This window comes from Drosophila persimilis, unplaced genomic scaffold (assembly GCF_003286085.1).
Source record: "Drosophila persimilis strain 14011-0111.01,24,50 unplaced genomic scaffold, DperRS2 tig00003933-arrow-pilon, whole genome shotgun sequence".
Taxonomy (NCBI): Eukaryota; Metazoa; Arthropoda; class Insecta; order Diptera; family Drosophilidae; genus Drosophila; species Drosophila persimilis.
In genome coordinates, this window is record NW_020825706.1 from 2,094,479 (window position 1) to 2,112,116 (window position 17,638).

Sequence of the window (17,638 nt, forward strand, 5' to 3'; positions counted from 1 at the left end):
AAGCCTGCTTTGCATGGTGTATTTCACACCTTTGAAAAAGTTTCGCATACATTTCAGTACTGGGTTAAAAGGTCGCAGAATTAAAATAAAAAAAATCGGTTGAAATCTGTTGGTAACTATTTTAACTAGCTCAGTAAGTTCTGACTTGAATCTTGTGCGAATATGTATATCTTTAAGTTGCTCAAATACCAGTGTAATCCACTTCCAGGTCACAACAGGATCTCAAATCAATGGATATCTTTCATTCGTTGCTTTTCGTTCGTTTCCTGGCGTTTCCTTTAACCAACATTTGGCCCAATTAAATTCGGTATTCAAAAAAAGGAGTACGCCTCCCTCCCGCTTCCCTTTGCAGGGGAAACAAAAAAAATCAGAGGCGCCAGAGAGAGAGCCAGAGGAACAAAAAACCGGAATAGCCGAAACACAAGAGAGAGCGCGCAAAAGAGTGAGAGAGAAGAGACAAAAAGTACACACATAAAAAACATAAACAAGCCTTTTTTCATAAGGCGAGCAAGCGAGAGAGAAGAACGGCGGAGAGCGACATCATTCCACCCTCTCGCTCAGCTGCTTCAGAAAAAACTTGCTTCGGTTGTGATTTTTTTTCCACTCTCTTTTTCGCCGCCGAACCGAGCAGAGTCCCGTTTTTTGTTGCTCCTGCTTTGCACCGCGTTCGTCTCTTGATGTAAACAAGCGTAACCGAAGCTTACGCCGCGCCACCCACCGCCTCCTCCAAAACGATTGTAATTGCAATTAATCGCAGAAGGCGGGTCGCCAAAAAAGTCCGAAAAGCAAAAAAAAAAAGCCCGAAATCATAAAAAAGGGGCAAAAGCACAAGTGCAGAAAAAAGTGACTTGTGCGAGTGTGTGTTGGTGTATTTTTGGCGTGCGCGGCCATTTTTTCTTGTTGCCACACGGGAATCTGTTTTAAGTGTGTTGGTGTATGTGGAAGAGAAACCAAAAAGAAGAGGAATATAAAAAAGCGAAATTTGCAAACTTATAACATAATAAGTAGAATCTATAAAATACGTAAAAAAGGTGCAGGAATGCGTCTAATCCAACAAGTCAAATACCGCAAAATCGCAAGCAAATTGTTCCCTAAAATACCTGTGTGAAAGATTGGAGGAGTGTGGAGGAACCCACCGTACCCCCCTCTTCTTGCAACAACCACCTACAATCAGCAGCTGAACACGTGCTTGCGGGCCAAAATATCAACAAAAGTTGGCCCACAAAAAATAAAGCAAGAAAACCCAGAACACAAAAGACCTTTTCGAATTGGTGAGTACTTTCCCACGAGCCTTTCTTTTATTTATTTGTCTTATTGGAAAGAAAACACTTTTTTTGTTTGCAAGTCTGTTTCCCGCGCTTGCTGCACAGTGGGCCGGATGTAATACGGGGGAATTCTAGATAGTGTAAGTGGTTCAATGGGAACCGATTAATTAAGTATGGATGTGTAACTTAATTAATATTTAAAATTTTAGATACCATTAACTTTTTTAGGCTCTTAAAATAATTATTTATTGAAAATTAGTATCTCATTTACCCCACAGTTGATATGGATGGTCAAATATTCTCCGGTCCATGTAATCCAATTTCCCCCTGAAATCCCATGTAAACCGAATTGTTCGCTGCTTTAAATTGCTCACAAAACGATTAAGTAAATGCCATAATTACCTTAAAGTTAAAATAATTTTATTCCCGCAAAAATATTTGTCCCGTCCCTTTTGTCCATCGTCCCCCCCCCCCCCCCCCCCCATCCCGTTGCCCATGTTTTTATGCTCGTTTCCATTCATTCGGTGGTGGCGGTTTTTTTGTGTGTGTCGTGTCTTTTTTTATCTTTTACTTTTTTTGTATTCATCAAATATTTGCTGTTTTTTCGCACACATGTCGCCCCCAACCAAGGCAGAGAGAGCGAGAGAGCCAGAGAACGTTTTTGTTCGTTTTGCGGTTTGCACGATGTCCGGCTGGTAGCTCGTTTGTTTATGTTGCGCTCTTGCTCGCTCTTTTGCGCTTCTCTGGATCAAGGTGTATGACTGAGAAGGTGAAGCAGATGGTTGTCTCTCTGTTCTCCGCCCACAGCATTACACTTGAAATCCTCCACTCGATAATCTTGTGTAGTAAAACAAACACTTGCTACTTAACCTTCTTCTGAATATACCTTGCTCTAGCTCTTCTGCTCTCTTTTGTTTTTCAGCTGCTTGCGCTCAATTAATTTTCGTTGATTCGTTTTTTGTGTGAGTTTGTTCGGGTGTGTGTGTGGGGTTTTTTTGTGTATACCATTTTATTTATATGCTTTTTTAGGCATCGTGCTGCTTCTTTCCCTCGCTTTTTTTTGGGGCCTGACTGACCGATTTGCCTGCGTCTTTGGGGCATTATCAGGTTGTTTGCTTTACTCTCTCTCCCTGCTCCTCCCCATTGTTTGTTGAACGCCACTTTTTTGCAATTGTTTTCAAAAGCAAACACTTTATAGGGTATTTTTACATTGTCCGTAATCCGCTTCCCCGTCTCCCTTCACCCGTTTTTTTTTTGTGCGCAACAAGCAAATAGCGCGTCCTTTTACATTCCGCTTCTCCTTCCCCTGTCCTGCTTCCACTTTTGCCACTGCTTCTACTCCTGATTCAACTTCTGCTCCCGCTCCCGATCCCGTTTCCTCTTCCATTCCCCTACCATTGTCCAACGTCAGCAACGACATCAGAACCGGTTCTTTTGACCAGCGCGCAAAAAAATAAAAGAAAAGAACTCAATTTGCCTCTGACGTCAACACCCACCCGACCAAAAGGTCGCTAACAAATTAGCGTTCAAACATTTTCAACTCTTATTTTAAAGAAACAGAAAACAGTAAATGTAATTCCATAGCAATTGTTGGCTCGAAGAAGGTAGTCTACAACTCTACTTTCTTGATCTGAAAAACATGTATCTCTCATTTCATTCATTCCTTAATTTTTTTTTGAAGAATGAACTTTATTGTATTCTAATTTCTTACAATTTGCTGGAGAGTGGAGTTTGAGTAGAGACCTTTGTTAGATTTATATCTTATCTTCTATGAAGTCCATGCGAATTACATTTCCATTTCCGTTTCATCTACAATAAATTTCGAGCTATTTGTAACTTGTATGCACATTTTGCGGAAGTGTAAATTTAAATGTAGAACAAGGTTGATCATTTTATTATGATTTTATAAATGCAACAAGTGGGGAAATATATGTATCACCGCTTTTATTCCGTTTTTTTGTGGGGTTTGCAAACGTGTAAGGATTATCAAAAATTGGGTTTTAAAATCAATTAAATTTCATTTATCAATGATGGATATGCTGGTGGAAATTAGTGTCAGAAAGAAGTCATATGATGGGGTTGGATAAGGGCGTAACAATTGATTAAAAAAAACATACATTAAAAGTGAAAGGAATTGAAGTAATGGAGTGCCATTAAAATACTTTGAAATGTATGGATTAATGATACTTAGATTAACAGATACCCCACACTCGTATACCCTTCTTCATCAGTTGTGAGAGTAGGAATAGTCCTTCTCCAATAGGAGTTTTCCCCGTGGGATATTTTGATACCCCATCAAATCATATTTCCCATTTATTTTCCACCTCTTTTATGTTATTGGTCCATTTATTGTTGCTGCCCCTCCCTGCCCACCTGCCACCTCCCAGAAATGTGTTAAACTTGTAGTTGCAATAAATTTCCATCCATCGAGGTTGTTGACACGTTCCGTTGGCGCCCCTGACGTTTTTTTGCTCCCTGTCCGAAAAAGAGAACTCAGATTCGGGTTTGGATTTGGCTTTCCATCTTGTCACCACGAAAACTTGTTGCCCCAAGCGCCTTTTTTGTTGATCTGTTGAAAAATTTTCATTTTCGCTTTTTCCCCCCTCTGGCATTGTTCAGAAGCAATTATTTTCGAGCTTTTTGCGCTTCAGTGGCAAGTTTTTTGTGTGGCAACACAGAGAACTCTTTCACGGTGCACGTTTTAATTCACAAACAATTAATTAATTCATGCATAAATATGTTAATGTGCAGAAATTAGTGTACGAAAGTGTAAGGGGAAGCAAAGTAGAGAATCGAAAAAGTAGTTTATTCCGAGTTTTGCAGCGTCGACAATTATTTCAGATTCAAGAATTACAATATTTCTGTACTTTCAGCAGAAAAACCCCACAACCGCGCACCAGAGGAAAGCGTAGAGCTGAGTCTCTTGTGTAAGCGGAGTCCGCTGCTCCAAGTGTCGACTGTCGGCGGTCGATTCGCCCCACAATCGTTGGTGAGCTCTGCCCCAAGCTGGACGCACGCACCATCGCCTACCGCCCGCTGACACTTGGGGGCCATCAGCCGCCGCTTATGGCCGAATTGCCGACGGCGCCGAACGGCGTCTCGAGCGGTGACTATCTCCATCGATCCATTGACCAGCTGCGATCCCTCACGCACCTGACCACAGCGGATCTGCGCACCGCACAACTGGTCCATGACTACAAGCCATTCAACATCAATGAGTTTCGTCAGAATGTGGTGGAGCGGCTGGACTACAGCCTGAAGAATGGCCTGGTGCACCACCAACAGCAGCAGCAGCAACAACAGCAGCAGGAGATGTTGCAGCAGCAGCAGCAGCATCAGGCACATCAAGAGCAGCAGCAGCAACAACAACAACAGCAGCAACAGCATCACCATCAGCAGCAGCAGCATCATCTAAAGTCCAGCTACAGTGCGCCAAGCTCTCCGCCAACACCACACGAGCAGCAGGAGCAAAAGGTGAGTCTTGGTGGAGTGCAGAGAAAATTAGACCTAATTCTTGACCGTTCCTTTCAGTACGATCCCAATAGATCGCCTCCACGGCCGCTCATGAGCAGCGGCAGCAATGCCTCGTCGCCAGAAGATGATCGCCGAGGCAGCGGCGGAGGACCTGGAGGTGGTGGAGGAGGAGACGGGGACCAGTCAAAGCCATACAAATGCGCCTCGTGCAGCAAATCCTTTGCCAACTCCTCGTATCTGTCGCAGCACACGCGCATCCATTTGGGGATCAAACCCTACCGCTGCGAGATCTGCCAGCGAAAGTTTACGCAACTGTCGCACCTGCAGCAGCACATCAGGACGCACACGGGGGACAAACCGTACAAGTGCCGGCATGCCGGCTGTCCCAAGGCCTTCTCACAGCTCTCGAACCTCCAATCGCACTCGCGATGCCATCAGACGGATAAACCCTTCAAATGCAACTCCTGCTACAAATGTTTTGCCGATGAGATGACGCTGTTGGAGCACATACCCAAGCACAAGGACTCCAAGCACCTGAAGACGCACATTTGCAATTTGTGTGGGAAATCCTACACGCAGGAGACGTACCTACAGAAGCATCTGCAAAAGCATGCAGAGAAGGCGGAAAAACAGCAGCAACGGCACTCCAGTCAGGTGGCTGCAGTGCAGCAGCATGTGCCATCGGGGGGAATCGGTTTGAATCTGCAGCGCCAGGCGATGAATGATGTGAATGCTGCCTACTGGGCCAAGATGGGCGCAGACAGTGCGGCTGCATCGCTGGCAGAGGCCATACAGCAGCAGCTGCCCCAGACCAATGGCCAGACGTACGCGAATTTTGCCACGCTCCAGCAGCATCAGCAGCAACAACAGCAACAGCAGCAGGATATGCTGCAGCAGCACCACCAGCGGCTGGCGGACACACCCGGCCACTCGCACAGTCCGCATGAAGACCCCGCCGGCGAGGATCTCGTCCTGCGGCAGACGACACCACAGCATCACCTGCAACAGCAACAACAGCAGCAGCAGCCCTCGCCTGGGCCTGGATCCTCGGCTTTTACTCCACTGAGCGCCACCGTGCCGCCCTCACATCTTCAGCAGCATCGTGGGGCACCAGCGGCCACCGCGGCCTACCTCTACCAGCAGAATGCGGCAGCGGCGGCCGCTGCCTTTCCCACGCAGCTGATTTCTCTGCATCAAATACGAAACTATGCGCACCAGCCAGGGGCAGCGGGTCTCATCGCTGGCGATCATCTAACCCTGGGTCTGAGCGCCGTCCAGGCGGCCAAGGAGAAGGCCCAATAGTACAGGCCCCTACGTGGCCACAAAAGGCAGCTACGATGACATTAGTTGTAGGTTTCAGCAGACGTTTAAACTGGCATGAGTTTCCAACAATTACATGCGGAATTCATCCCAGTTTCAACACTCGAAATTATGTGTAAGTTAGGTTTAGTTTAGGCACCAGTTGAAGGCAGTGCAGGAGCTGGTACTTCCATTTAGTATTAACCTTTGTATAGACTTACAAACCCTCTAGAATCAGGAAAAGTATTGATTGCTTTATTCTACTCATAAATCTCACTCTCCAGACTCCAAAACACTGCCCGAAAATAAAAACGCAGCTCCTCCCTGCCCTCAACTGCAAATTTTGAAGAATATCTATAGAGGACATGTGTATCTAGGACAACTCAGGATTTATATGATATTTATATGACCCTTTCCCATCTTTCTATTTATGAAAAATATCTCTCCAAAATAAAAAGGTAAAACTCTGAAATACTTGAAAAAAACCATCAATACATTCGAGTAGATCACAAGTTTTTCCAGACGATCCGATGATAGGAGCCGTACAAAGTACGGCGAATACATAATGTAAATCTTATGTAAATGTGTGCTGTACGACGTATCATATTAGCCATAAGCAAGAGAACCCTCGAGATATTATCTTTATTTATCAAACAAATTTGTTTAAGAACTAAGAAGTGTATTTTCTACCTAAAACACAACAAAAAATAAAAGAAACGAATTGTATAATAAATTTGGAAATAATTTATAAAAATAATTATCTTGAATGATCGTTGATATCTTTTACCGCAAGATTTGCATTTGCATTTAGGGATACGATGAGGATTCAGTGAACCAGAAAACTGCATGATAATCCGCTTAAGAGAATTTCCTTTTCCTTTCTTTGCGTCCCAAGGCGACATAAGACATGAGAGATTTATGTTTGCCGTACCCTACATATAATCTGAGTATCTCTATGGGGAAATGTAGGACTCGGCTCAAGATTCTATCGAGAGTTTTGTATACGATGGCGCAGCTGTCGTTTTGGCCAGTGGGGTGTTTCTTGCCCCTGCAACGATCCATGATTGATGACTGATTGAATCTTGAAGTTTTTTCCTTTGCCTGATCGAAGCAGAGATTAATGATTGGGTGTTCATATACATATGTACTCTCACACATATGTAAAACTACTTCATCTGCTTGAAACATCACGATTTGCAACTTGAATCAAGTGATTTCCACTCGAAGAATGAGCAAAGTTCTTCAACCGAAGAGATGGTGAACCATAAAAGATTAGTAAACTGATATTTCGTATATGGAATAGACAATAAAACATTTATGTTTTCAGCAAATTTCATAGCTAATTAATAAAACAATAAGTCATACAAAATAAAAACCAGTTTGAAAGATTTTAACAGGTGTTTTTTCTGTATTTTTTGCACTGAAAGTTCTGTCTTCTCTATTTGCTAAGCCAAGCATTTGAATGGTATTATTATAAATAGCTGGCAAAGTGTGTTAAGAACACTTGGGAGTAATGTGAATTATATGACCATTTTATGACTCAAATAAAAACAATATAAAAGCCACCTAAACAGCTCGTAAAAATTGCCCAAAGAATGGCTATTGTTTAGCGTTGAATAGACACCCACTAAGGGGATAAAGAACAGCAACAAAAGGAGGTTGATAGAGACATAACCCCTCCTAAAAGGACATTGTCTGCGCTGTTTTGTCAACAAGCAAGGATCTTGTGCGAAATTTCGGCACGATCCTGAACCCTTAACACCGACAAGGATCGCTGACAATAAACCAACAAATCATCAAAGGCTGGGATTGGCAAACACACCGCAGAGTACAAAGAGCCGGGATAAAAAGGAAATGAAGGGCTCATCGAACGACAATCGATCATTTGGCAGTTTGTGCAAAATGCGTGGAGTAGACAAAAGGGGTAAAACGGATCTGAAGGTATCGCGAATCTATGGCCAGACAATGTTTGCCAATAATATAATTGATAAATGATTTGATTTCTGCCAGCCGATCGCGGCTCATCGATCGATCATTGGCTGCCATTTCGAGCATTGGAAGTTTCCCCATGGGATCTCCTCTGCTCTCTGATTAGCATATCAATGCCTCACTTTTAAAAATGCACTAATGATCATGCGATTGTCTGATGCTGCTGCTGTCTGCCTGGATGGCTCTGTCTTCGGGGTGGCTCTTCTTTCGGGTTTCTTTGGGTGCTGAAATCATCACCGAATCTCTGTCCGTTGCGTGCCTCATCAGCGCTTTGTTATGCTAACTATGAGAAAAAACTGTGGCTGAGAGAGCAGCTATCCTGTCAAGGATGCTTGGTGCTGTCTGGGGTCCTGGGACTATCACTTTTACTTGCAGTCGTCGCTGGTCGTCTTTTTGATCGATATGATAATTAGAATGCAATGCTGGAGGCCAGGAAGGAGTTTTTTTCGTTGAGAGTGGCATCTGCTGGAGATCTTTAAAGAGTACAATGAAAGAAGGATAGGGCTACAGGGGAAGAAATAGAGCATCATAGATCTGGCTGGTGGTCTTTAGATATTTTTTAGAATTTATTTGATGATCGTAGAACATTTCTTAGTGCCGTAGGAAAGGATTTCCCTTTCTAGATTATTTTTCCCACTAAAAGTACCTTTATTAATTAGTTCCGCTTGTACTCCACTAGTTTCCTTACCTTTTCCTTGATATCAATCCATAAATTCTCTCAGAATAACCTCCTCTCTTAGGGTATCTCGCTGGTCCTTTCGTTCCCTAACTTTCTTTCAGTGCAGAGCCCCTTCAAAATCTGTTTCAGGGGCAGGCATTATGCATACGACTTGCATTTGAATATTATCTATGCGTTTTTCAATGCCAAGAGATCATTTCGAGGGCTGCAGAAAGGCGTCATCAAAGCCATCAATAGATTTATGGTTTCTAAACTCTAGAGAAAATCAAAACACACACCCTATACCCCATAGATAGCCAACGATCAGATCATCAGGGGTTGCCACACACACAAAAACATCCGGAGAAAGGATTTCACCCCAGAGAAGGTTTCGGGGGCGCTTTGCATAAGAAAGGACCCGTCGTTCGAGCATCGAGGGTAACCCGTTCACGTATGGCATTTAGTCGGGGGTTCGGGCATTCAGCAATTCTTTTGGATAAACTATTTATGAAATTACTAGACAATGCAGACAATATGCAGAATACACTCCACCGATTAGCCCATATATTGAGTAGAGGAGAGGATAGGTGTGTATGTTTTTCCCATAACTTCTTGTTCCTTGTGGCATTCGCATTTCCATATTCCTTCAGTCTTTTGCCAATTTTTGTGGCTCTCTTTGTTCGCTCTCTTGTGCTCGTTGTACTCCTCTGTATTGTTCGATTCTAATAAGGTGCGATATTGTGAAATTTGATGCGATTTTCGTTAGCTATTCTTCAGGGTTTGAGTACGAGTATATTCATATTTTGCACCCTATCCTATACTCATTCTCTCAAAAGGGATTCGCACTTTCCGCGGATAGGGCACACAATCGCTGCTGCTATTGTTGAGGTTTTTTTTCTATGCTCTTGTTTGGATTGATTTCCCTTTATCATCTTTCGATTGTTCAGTAATTGATATTTGAGCGAGTATATTGGCATATTGCCAAAAAAACGTGGTTTGTGGCATTCTAATTAAACGTTTTTGAGGGCTCGGATTTGAGGGAATTATTGAGGGATTGGATGGCTTTTATTACACTATTTATTGGTATATTAAAAGGGGTTTTTTCTAACACATTTCAAACACGTTTTGGCAGGAGTCATTCATTATTTGAGGGCAACAGATGTTGGAGAAAGGTTGAACATTTAATGGGACTGTAATCTCTATATCATTTTCTTTCTTTCTGCCTTTTCCGAAGAAGGATATTCTTGGTATATACATATATCTACTGTTTCTTTTTCAGAAAAAGGATTTTTAAAGAGCTTCTCTCCTTATTTTAAGTGCAAATATTTTTCCCCTGAGTTCTTTCATTCAATTGTGTTTGCCATTCAATTAAATATTTTTTCCATCAGTTTTTTTCGATTTAAAGCCCTGCCCAAAAGGCCCATCAAGTACTTAACAAGGTTAACATTTATTCAAACAAAAAACACGAGTTATTTGCTTTACATTTAAACTCCCTGACACCCAACACGTGTTTGGCAAATACCAACAAAAAACTAAAAATTAACTGCGTAATTGAAAGGTACATAAAAACGTGTATCCTTCGTACAGGAATCGTTTGTTATACGCCAGAAAATGACGCACTAACAAAAATTTAATTAAATTTTCGCGCCGCCTTTTGTCAAAAACCTACAGAAAAAGCTAACAAAAAAAAAGGATAAAAAACTACAGTAACAAGGCCGATCCAAACGAAAAAAAAATCTTGTCACACGGGATTTCTTTCTGCATAAAAAATTACGCGCCAAAAAGAAAAAAAAAAGCTGAAATCGCTTCAATTATAAACGACTTTTTTCGGTAGTCAAGCATAAAAAATTTCCGAATTCCAAAAAAAAATGGGTTAAAAAAACTGACAAGGGGCTGCATCCTGATGGGTTATATTTTTTTTGTGTCCTTCGGGAGAGTAGAGTAGTGTAAAAAAATCACCCAAAAAAGTATGCAACGGGCGGGCATTTGGTTACCTCATTTGAATATTTGGCGCTGGAAACTTTCTCACGATTTTTTTCCTTAGGTCTACCCACAGCTCAGGGGTGACGATCAAGGATAAAGGCGCACCCGGGGACTGCGACGGCGACCGAGAGACACAAAAAGATGCAGACAGCCATCCTCGAGGCAGAAGACAAGAAGTAGAAAAAAAATCCGGATTTTTTGCCTCATTTCCATGCGGAAGCGTTTCCTTAACGATCTTTGTGGAAAGAAGGGTGAGTGCCATGAACAAAAGGGACCAAAGGACCAAAGGATTCCTTTAATTTATGCACAACACGTTCGCGGATCGGACGACGCGACGCACCACCTCAAAGGGTTGTCTGAATGGGCTGATGATCCTCTGCCGGGATATCTGGGGGCACCGCATTTGCATACACGATCTACACGCCACATGGAAAAACGGGGTGCGGGTCAAACATCATTTTTCATTTATCAGCCGTAAAAAAAACGAAAAAAAACATAGCTCTTTGGAATAGAAAAATACGTTAATTATTTAAATTTGTTTTTTTTCATCTCTCGGATTTCTTTTAATGCGCAGGGCCAAGGTGTGTCCTAGGGAAGTCCTTTCCTATTCCTATTCCTATTCCTTTCAGTTTCCTCCAAGCTGTTTGTCTGGGTCAATTTTTTCTCCCTTCAAGAAGTCGGCCGCGGGGCAGGGAAACCACCCCAAGAAAGGGCTATCTATCCTCTAGAACATCTTTCTGGGCTTCTTACTGGGCTCTTCCTTTTGTCGTTGTCGTATATTTGTTTATCTATTTTACATATTCAGGCTTTGTATCCGGTTCTTTGGCAGAGAGTTTCTAAATCAATATTTGCTCATTAGTCACATTCAATAATTTTAATTATTATAATTTGTATGCGCACTGAATGGCAATAAGAAATGTACGAATGGCAGCTGTGTAATCATCAAAGGGTAAAGGATTTTCTATAATTTAAGTAGGAGAAAGTATCATATAAGAAAGGATTCATCGAATCTGAAGTATTTTAATTGTAAACTGATTCATTTTATATCCATATCGATCTTTAATTTTCTCTGTTTCCTGTTTCCTAATCAATTCTCCTTTTAGTCCCCATCAAATTCAATTAATGAAGCAATCTTCAAAAATTATGGCATTACCTTTTTGGCAATCGTTAATTCAAAGTCTCATTTAAAGAAACAAATCTTCAGGTAACACTTTCGTTTTAAAATTAAATGATCTTGCCTTATATATAAAACCGACAGCCAAATGAATCTTAAAATAATCTCAAAATAATGCCACGCTCATCTTTGCAAAAATTAATCAAATTATACCTTATCGAGCGAAAAACGACATCGAATCCATCAAATTCTTTTTAAATATACGATCTTCACAATGCAAAAATTATGCAAAATTTATTCATTCGCCAAAAAACACCGAACCGAAAAAACGAAGATTTTTGCACAAGGAAAAAGCTAACAATTTATACATGAAAGTGTGCTTTTTTGATTAAAATTAATTAAGTTACTTAATTACAGGTAAGAGATGAAGACAAAGTCCATGTGCCCCTTTTTTCCATTATCATGCCATCACGGGGGATTTGCTAACAGGTTGACTTGTGCCAAAAATTGAATTTTTTGCAAAGGTTCAGCGACGGTTGGGGGAGTGGGAGCATGGCGAAGTTTTAAACCTGAAGAATGGAAAGAGTTTGGTATTCGACATTGGTAGTACCCAAGGAATTGTGAGATATATGTTATGGTAAGGCAATCTATTTGATATTTCCTTATATCTATATATATTTGTTTTGGATAAAATCGAATGACATTCCCTATAAGTATTGTATTCCAGCTCCTTTTCCTAGGGTATCCATCAATTTTTACCGCCCCACAATCTTTTGGCACACTAAGGTTTTTGGTAGTAGAAGCGACAGAATGATTGATCGCCTGCCAATTGTAGACGAACGAAAGACTGAAAGACAGAAAGACACAGAGATTCCGAGAGATGGCGGGCAGACAGCCACCGACGGGGGATCCTAGTGGGGGGAATCCATTAAAAAAGTTGTATTTATTTGCTATTGTTGTTGCTGTTGTCGTTGGGGCTTTGTTCCTAGCCAAAAGTGAATTAAATTTATATTTACGTTCTTTATTTGTTGTCTCTGCATCGTCTGTGTGTCGGTGTGTACGTAATTTAAGTGAAGATTCGGTCGGGGGTCTAGTCAAACCGGTTCGACTTGTAGTTGCCTTTTATTTTTGGAGTCTGTAAGTCTTTTCTGGCGTTTAAATGTTGGTGGAGAAGTCTAAGGGAGGGGCATAAATTATAGTATACGTTTCTGTACGAATAGTTTATAAAGATTGCATCAATTTTAATGGGAAAATATGTGGGGGTTTTTTTCAGAAGAACATAACAATGGGAGACAATATGATAGAAGGAAATCTGGCAGCAGCATAAGAAGTTCCAACTTTAATTTACCATTTCTATGGTTTGATCTTATGATATTGAAAAGTTTGAGCATTTATTTCAATCAAAAACTATCCAAAATTTAATTTTAAAGCAAGTATTTACACTAGAACACTTTGTAGTACAATCCCTGAGCAATTGTTTACGATAAGTGAGCTTTTCTAAGACTCTATTCATAGGCGTCTATTTGGACATTACAATTCGAATATATGTATAGACACCTTTTTGAGAACCTAAGCAATCTTTATCATAGCCATAAATTCATTAAACAAAAACCTTTCATTTAAAACGAACTATTTCAAACTAGAAACTCAAAAGAAAATATAAATTCATATTTTTCAATCTTTTAAAACCACCAAAATGCTAACAGAATGCAAAGATGAGCTGCCCAATCCTCACAAGGGATGCCTGCGGGAGATGCTCAACACCCTGATCATCAGCGACAATGATGTGAAGCGCCTCAATACGCAGCTGCGCAACGTGCAACTGGAGATGAAGGCCGAAATGGACAAGATCGAAAAGGCCAAGTGCGTCGGAGATGAGAAGTCAACGAAGCCAAAGGTCTGCGTCAGTGAGGAGGATCTCACACAGTTTGCCGAACGCATCGTCAATCTGGATGAACTGAAGCTGCACTACACAAAGAAAAGCGAGGAGCTGCGCCGCCGCCGGGACAATATAATGGTCTATGCCCGACAGTGCCTGAACGCCTACAACGAGGAGAAGTGCAAATTCAAGTCCTTCCAGGAGAACACCGTGGACTACATTAAACGAACGGCTACTCTCTCGCAGGACCGTGAGGTGATCCAGAAATGCGAGAATGACATTTGCCAGATGAACAAACGCTTTGTTCGAGAGGTGGCCCATCTGAAACGCTGCGAGGGAGAGCTGCAGGCGTTCTTTAAGCTGCTCAAGGACTCGGATCCCAAGGCCTATTGCGAGTGCTGCTGCTTCAAGGACTACGACTGGCTGCCGCAGGGCAAGAACCTGGAGGTGGTGGACACCATAGCCGCGGAGATCAAGGAGAAGATGGGCCACGTGCTGGTTCGAGCCTTTGCCCAGCTGCATCTGCATGAGCCGCAGGATCCGCGGGCCTTCATTGCCGCCTATCTAATGAATCTCGATCGCAGCGAGCAGGAGATGAAGGAGAAGCACGACATATTCCAGGAGGCCACAGAGATCTGCATCAAGGAACTGCCCGATCCCATATTCCATTGCGAGAACACATGTCCGCCGCAAGAGAAACCCATTTGAGTTTTTTTGAACAATATTTCCTTTAATTCACACGAAAAAACACCATGAAATACAATATTTGAAATTCTCTTAACATTAGTTATATTTTGTATCGCTTTGCTTCACAAAGGAAATCACATTTAGAGCTGCTTTATAGTGTAATGTTATTTTCGTTATTTGCTTAGCCTTCAGCGTGGGTGGGGGTCGGGGATTAAACATTACATTTTAAATACATAAAGAAGCTGCTATTCAGTTTTATTCACGGATTAAATTAAAAGTCTATTTCTTGCGACGATTGTTGCGCCGCGTGCTGGTATCGGGCTCCTTTTCGCCCAGGCCAGTGATTGAGGCTCCGGCCAGCTCCGAGTTTGCCATCTTTCCTTGGGTGTCCAGAAAGAACATGACATCGCGCAGCTGCTCCTTGAGATCGGTGACTTCCGCATCATGTTTGGCTTTGAATTCCGTGTACTGCTGCTCCAGGGCATTGTATTTGACCAGCCAGGAGCTTTGATTGTCCTGCAAGGCCTTAGATAGCTCACGCTCTTCATTTAGCTGCTTTTGGACTTCTTTTAGTCTGAAATGGAACACAGGTTATTTAATGCCCTATACTCTTTGAAAGTGTATCCCCTACTTGGATGTATGCTGTACTAGTTTGCGCTCTAGATTCTGTTTCTCCTTGTGCATGGACTGTTGGACGTGCAGCAGATCCGTCACCTCTGACTTGGCCTCGCTGGCATTCACCTTAAAGTTCATCCACTCTTCTTCGAGGCGCTCCATTCGCTCCTCGTAGTACTTGCGCTGTGTGTCCAGCTGCGAGGTCAGCAAATAGGTGAACTCCATCTGCATGGAGTCGATCTTTTCCTCGCGTTCATCCTTTCCGGTCTGCGAGGCCACCAGCTTGCCGTCGGATTTGTTTTGGAACAGACGGTGGACGAAATTATCGCCTGCGTAATCCCACACACTGGAGGTTCCCAGTTGCATGGCAAAGGTGTGATTGGTGGCTCTGTAGTGGGCGGCAGCATGTCCACCCTGATACCGACCGCAACCGACATGGCCGCAGATCAGGCAAATCCACAGCGAATCTGTTCCCTCGCACTCCATGCAAACAGAGTCTTCCATCAGCTCGGGCGTCTGCACATGGCGGCAGACGGGGCAGGTGGAGTCGCCCCATTTCATCAGGCAGCTGGCATGGAAAGCATGATTACAGAGAATGGTGAGAACGCCATCCACGCTCTCGTCCATGCGCTCCAAGCAGACGGGGCAGGTGGGCAGTTCTGTGTGCCCCACGGGCGGTAGTCCGTGGTCGCTACGCTCCACAGCAGATACCCAAACGGCATGGCACAGGGAGTCGGGCTCCAGTGAGTTGTAGGCAATGCCATTGTAGGACTTGTAAAACTCCAAGGCCGACTCATTCGAGCGAAATCTGTATGAGATTAGAGTTGTATTGAAATGATAAGAGTTTTCTGCGGACTTGAACTCACTCTAGGAGCACCATAAACTGATTGGGACTGCCGTCGCGTACAATCTGGACATGCTTGATTTCCGCATGGCAGGGAGCTATAAAATTGAGCAGATCATGGCAGTTGAGAGTGGCTGGCACGGCCAGCAGGCAGAGTTGATTGGATGGGGCCTCCTTGGTGGCCTTGCGTTCACTAATAAACGGAAAGAAAACGTATTAAAAGGAGCAATGAAACACGCAGTGGCAGCTCATACTTCTTCTTGTATAGATGAATAAGTCCCTTGGTGACTTCCACTATGGGATTGCCAGAAAAGTAGCCAATCTCCAGTGGAAAGTTCGAGTTTGCCTGCACGTTACCAGACTGTGACTCATCGCCGCTGCGTGGCGTCGTCTCCCGCGAGCTCCCAGCCGTCGGGCTGTTTACATGCTGCAGCGTGGTGGCCCAGTTCATCTTCTTTGTGTCACCTTCAATGCTATTTTCGCCCTCTGAGAGTTCCTTTATCCAACGCTGATTCGTGTACGTTTCAATGGTTATATCGCGGGACTGTCGCAGTCCACGGTCCCGCTCGCGCTCCTTTTGAACCCGCGGATTGGTTGGATGCTCTGCTGATACGGCGCCTTCTTGTTCTAATTTACGGATAAAGCAGCAGACGGGGTCAATTAATTGTTGGCGAAATGTATGCGTTTTCTTTGTTCGCGTTATTTACCTGCGTTTGGCTCCAAATCGATTTCGATTTTGATGACACACAGGGAAATGTTTTCTAGCATTACACAGGCATAATTTAGATCAGGTCAATTACCAAAATGTATAAAAAAAACGAATTAAATGTTTTTGCGTAAATTAATGTTTGGTGTAAGAGCGATAAATATTCATCGGACTTATCGATAAAATATACCGTCCGAGCCTCAGAAATATACCGAAACATACCGTCTTACTTTAAAAATATACTGACGAATTAAAGTTCTATTATGCATATTCCTCAATTTTGATATTCCGTCGAATATTCCCAGCTAAATAGAAAATTTAGCTCTGCCCACATAATTTTATGTCGTTGATGAATAAATTTTTTTTAAGATTGGTTAGTTTTTAGGCCTGGCTTTTATTATATTTTGACTAAAACAAGGCTTGATATTGATATTCTTTAGACACATTCAAGTACATTATTAGTATCTTGTATATATTTATCGCAATCCTGATACCTACAGAGCCTGGGATGACAAACATATGGGCGTTTGTAACCCTTGTGTTAGATTGCATTTTTAAGGCCTATTCATGCATTCGATTTGTTATTTGTATATAAATCCTGATCCCAGTACCAGTTCTTGGTCTCTGTAAGATATTGCAAAATATCGTTTAAAACAGAGACTGACAAGTTTCTGCATTAATTAGAGCCTGGGATGATCATCCATGTTTTGCATTTAATTTTTGACGATTTTCATTGGCCGAGAAAAAAATCGCGTCAACCCGTTTTAACCGGTTCCTCTTTTTGTTGAAAATTTGATATGAAGCACAGAAAAGTTGTATAAAATGGGGTATCGCGGATAGTTACAAAAACCAGTTAGCTGATAATATATTTCTAGGTGATATTTTTCTGCGATAATTTAATCGTTCTATTTTGAAAATAGGACTCTGGTGAACAGTTTTCCGCGAACTAGTTCGGCTATCTGACAGTCTTTACCAGCACCAACAACTACATACCGGGCAAATAATCCATTTGAACGGATATTCGGTTTTCCAGCAGCAGCAGCATATCAATATTTGAGAAATGTGTTTGAAGTCATATGTAAAGGTAGGTTATTTTAATATTGAGACAACAATAACTTGAATTTG

At 42.4% G+C, this 17,638-nt stretch overlaps 3 protein-coding genes across 4 annotated transcripts; 2 read left to right on the forward strand and 1 right to left on the reverse strand.

Annotated features, from left to right (window-relative positions):
- The first annotated feature begins 303 nt into the window (after window positions 1–303).
- LOC6594046 (zinc finger protein squeeze) lies at window positions 304–6,751 on the forward strand. Of its 2 annotated transcripts, none has more exons than XM_026994501.1 (3): window positions 304–1,271; window positions 4,139–4,739; window positions 4,797–6,751. In XM_026994501.1, exons 2-3 carry the CDS (start codon window positions 4,332–4,334, stop codon window positions 6,039–6,041), a joined length of 1,653 nt encoding a protein of 550 aa, XP_026850302.1. In that variant the 5' UTR covers window positions 304–1,271; window positions 4,139–4,331; the 3' UTR covers window positions 6,042–6,751. The 2 variants fall into 2 exon arrangements, with proteins under 2 accessions (XP_026850302.1, XP_002019869.1); XM_002019833.2 differs by having other exon boundaries at window positions 4,142–4,739.
- Window positions 6,752–13,462: 6,711 nt separating this feature from the next.
- LOC6594047 lies at window positions 13,463–14,436 on the forward strand. The gene has a single exon (XM_002019834.2). It carries the CDS (start codon window positions 13,479–13,481, stop codon window positions 14,367–14,369), a length of 891 nt encoding a protein of 296 aa, XP_002019870.1. The 5' UTR covers window positions 13,463–13,478; the 3' UTR covers window positions 14,370–14,436.
- A 135-nt stretch (window positions 14,437–14,571) lies between these two features.
- Window positions 14,572–17,564, reverse strand: LOC6594048 (BRCA1-associated protein). The gene is made up of 6 exons (XM_002019835.2): window positions 17,507–17,564; window positions 16,515–16,568; window positions 16,062–16,434; window positions 15,830–16,000; window positions 14,980–15,771; window positions 14,572–14,922 (listed from the first exon to the last, which is right to left on the reverse strand). Exons 1-6 carry the CDS (start codon window positions 17,556–17,558, stop codon window positions 14,628–14,630), a joined length of 1,737 nt encoding a protein of 578 aa, XP_002019871.2. The 5' UTR covers window positions 17,559–17,564; the 3' UTR covers window positions 14,572–14,627.
- Window positions 17,565–17,638: the final 74 nt, after the last annotated feature.

Bases quoted from the DNA above. Each gene is read 5' to 3' on its own strand.
- LOC6594046 (XM_026994501.1), top strand. From the start codon at position 4,332: ATGGCCGAATTGCCGACGGCGCCGAACGGCGTCTCGAGCGGTGACTAT. The intron at 4,740-4,796 runs GTGAGTCTTGGT...CGTTCCTTTCAG, and splicing joins ACGAGCAGCAGGAGCAAAAG to TACGATCCCAATAGATCGCC.
- LOC6594047 (XM_002019834.2), top strand. From the start codon at position 13,479: ATGCTAACAGAATGCAAAGATGAGCTGCCCAATCCTCACAAGGGATGC.
- LOC6594048 (XM_002019835.2), bottom strand. From the start codon at position 17,558: ATGCTGCTGCTGCTGGAAAACCGAATATCCGTTCAAATGGATTATTTG. The intron at 16,001-16,061 runs GTATGAGCTGCC...TCCGTTTATTAG, and splicing joins ATTCATCTATACAAGAAGAA to TGAACGCAAGGCCACCAAGG. The intron at 15,772-15,829 runs GTGAGTTCAAGT...AATCTCATACAG, and splicing joins CAGTTTATGGTGCTCCTAGA to ATTTCGCTCGAATGAGTCGG.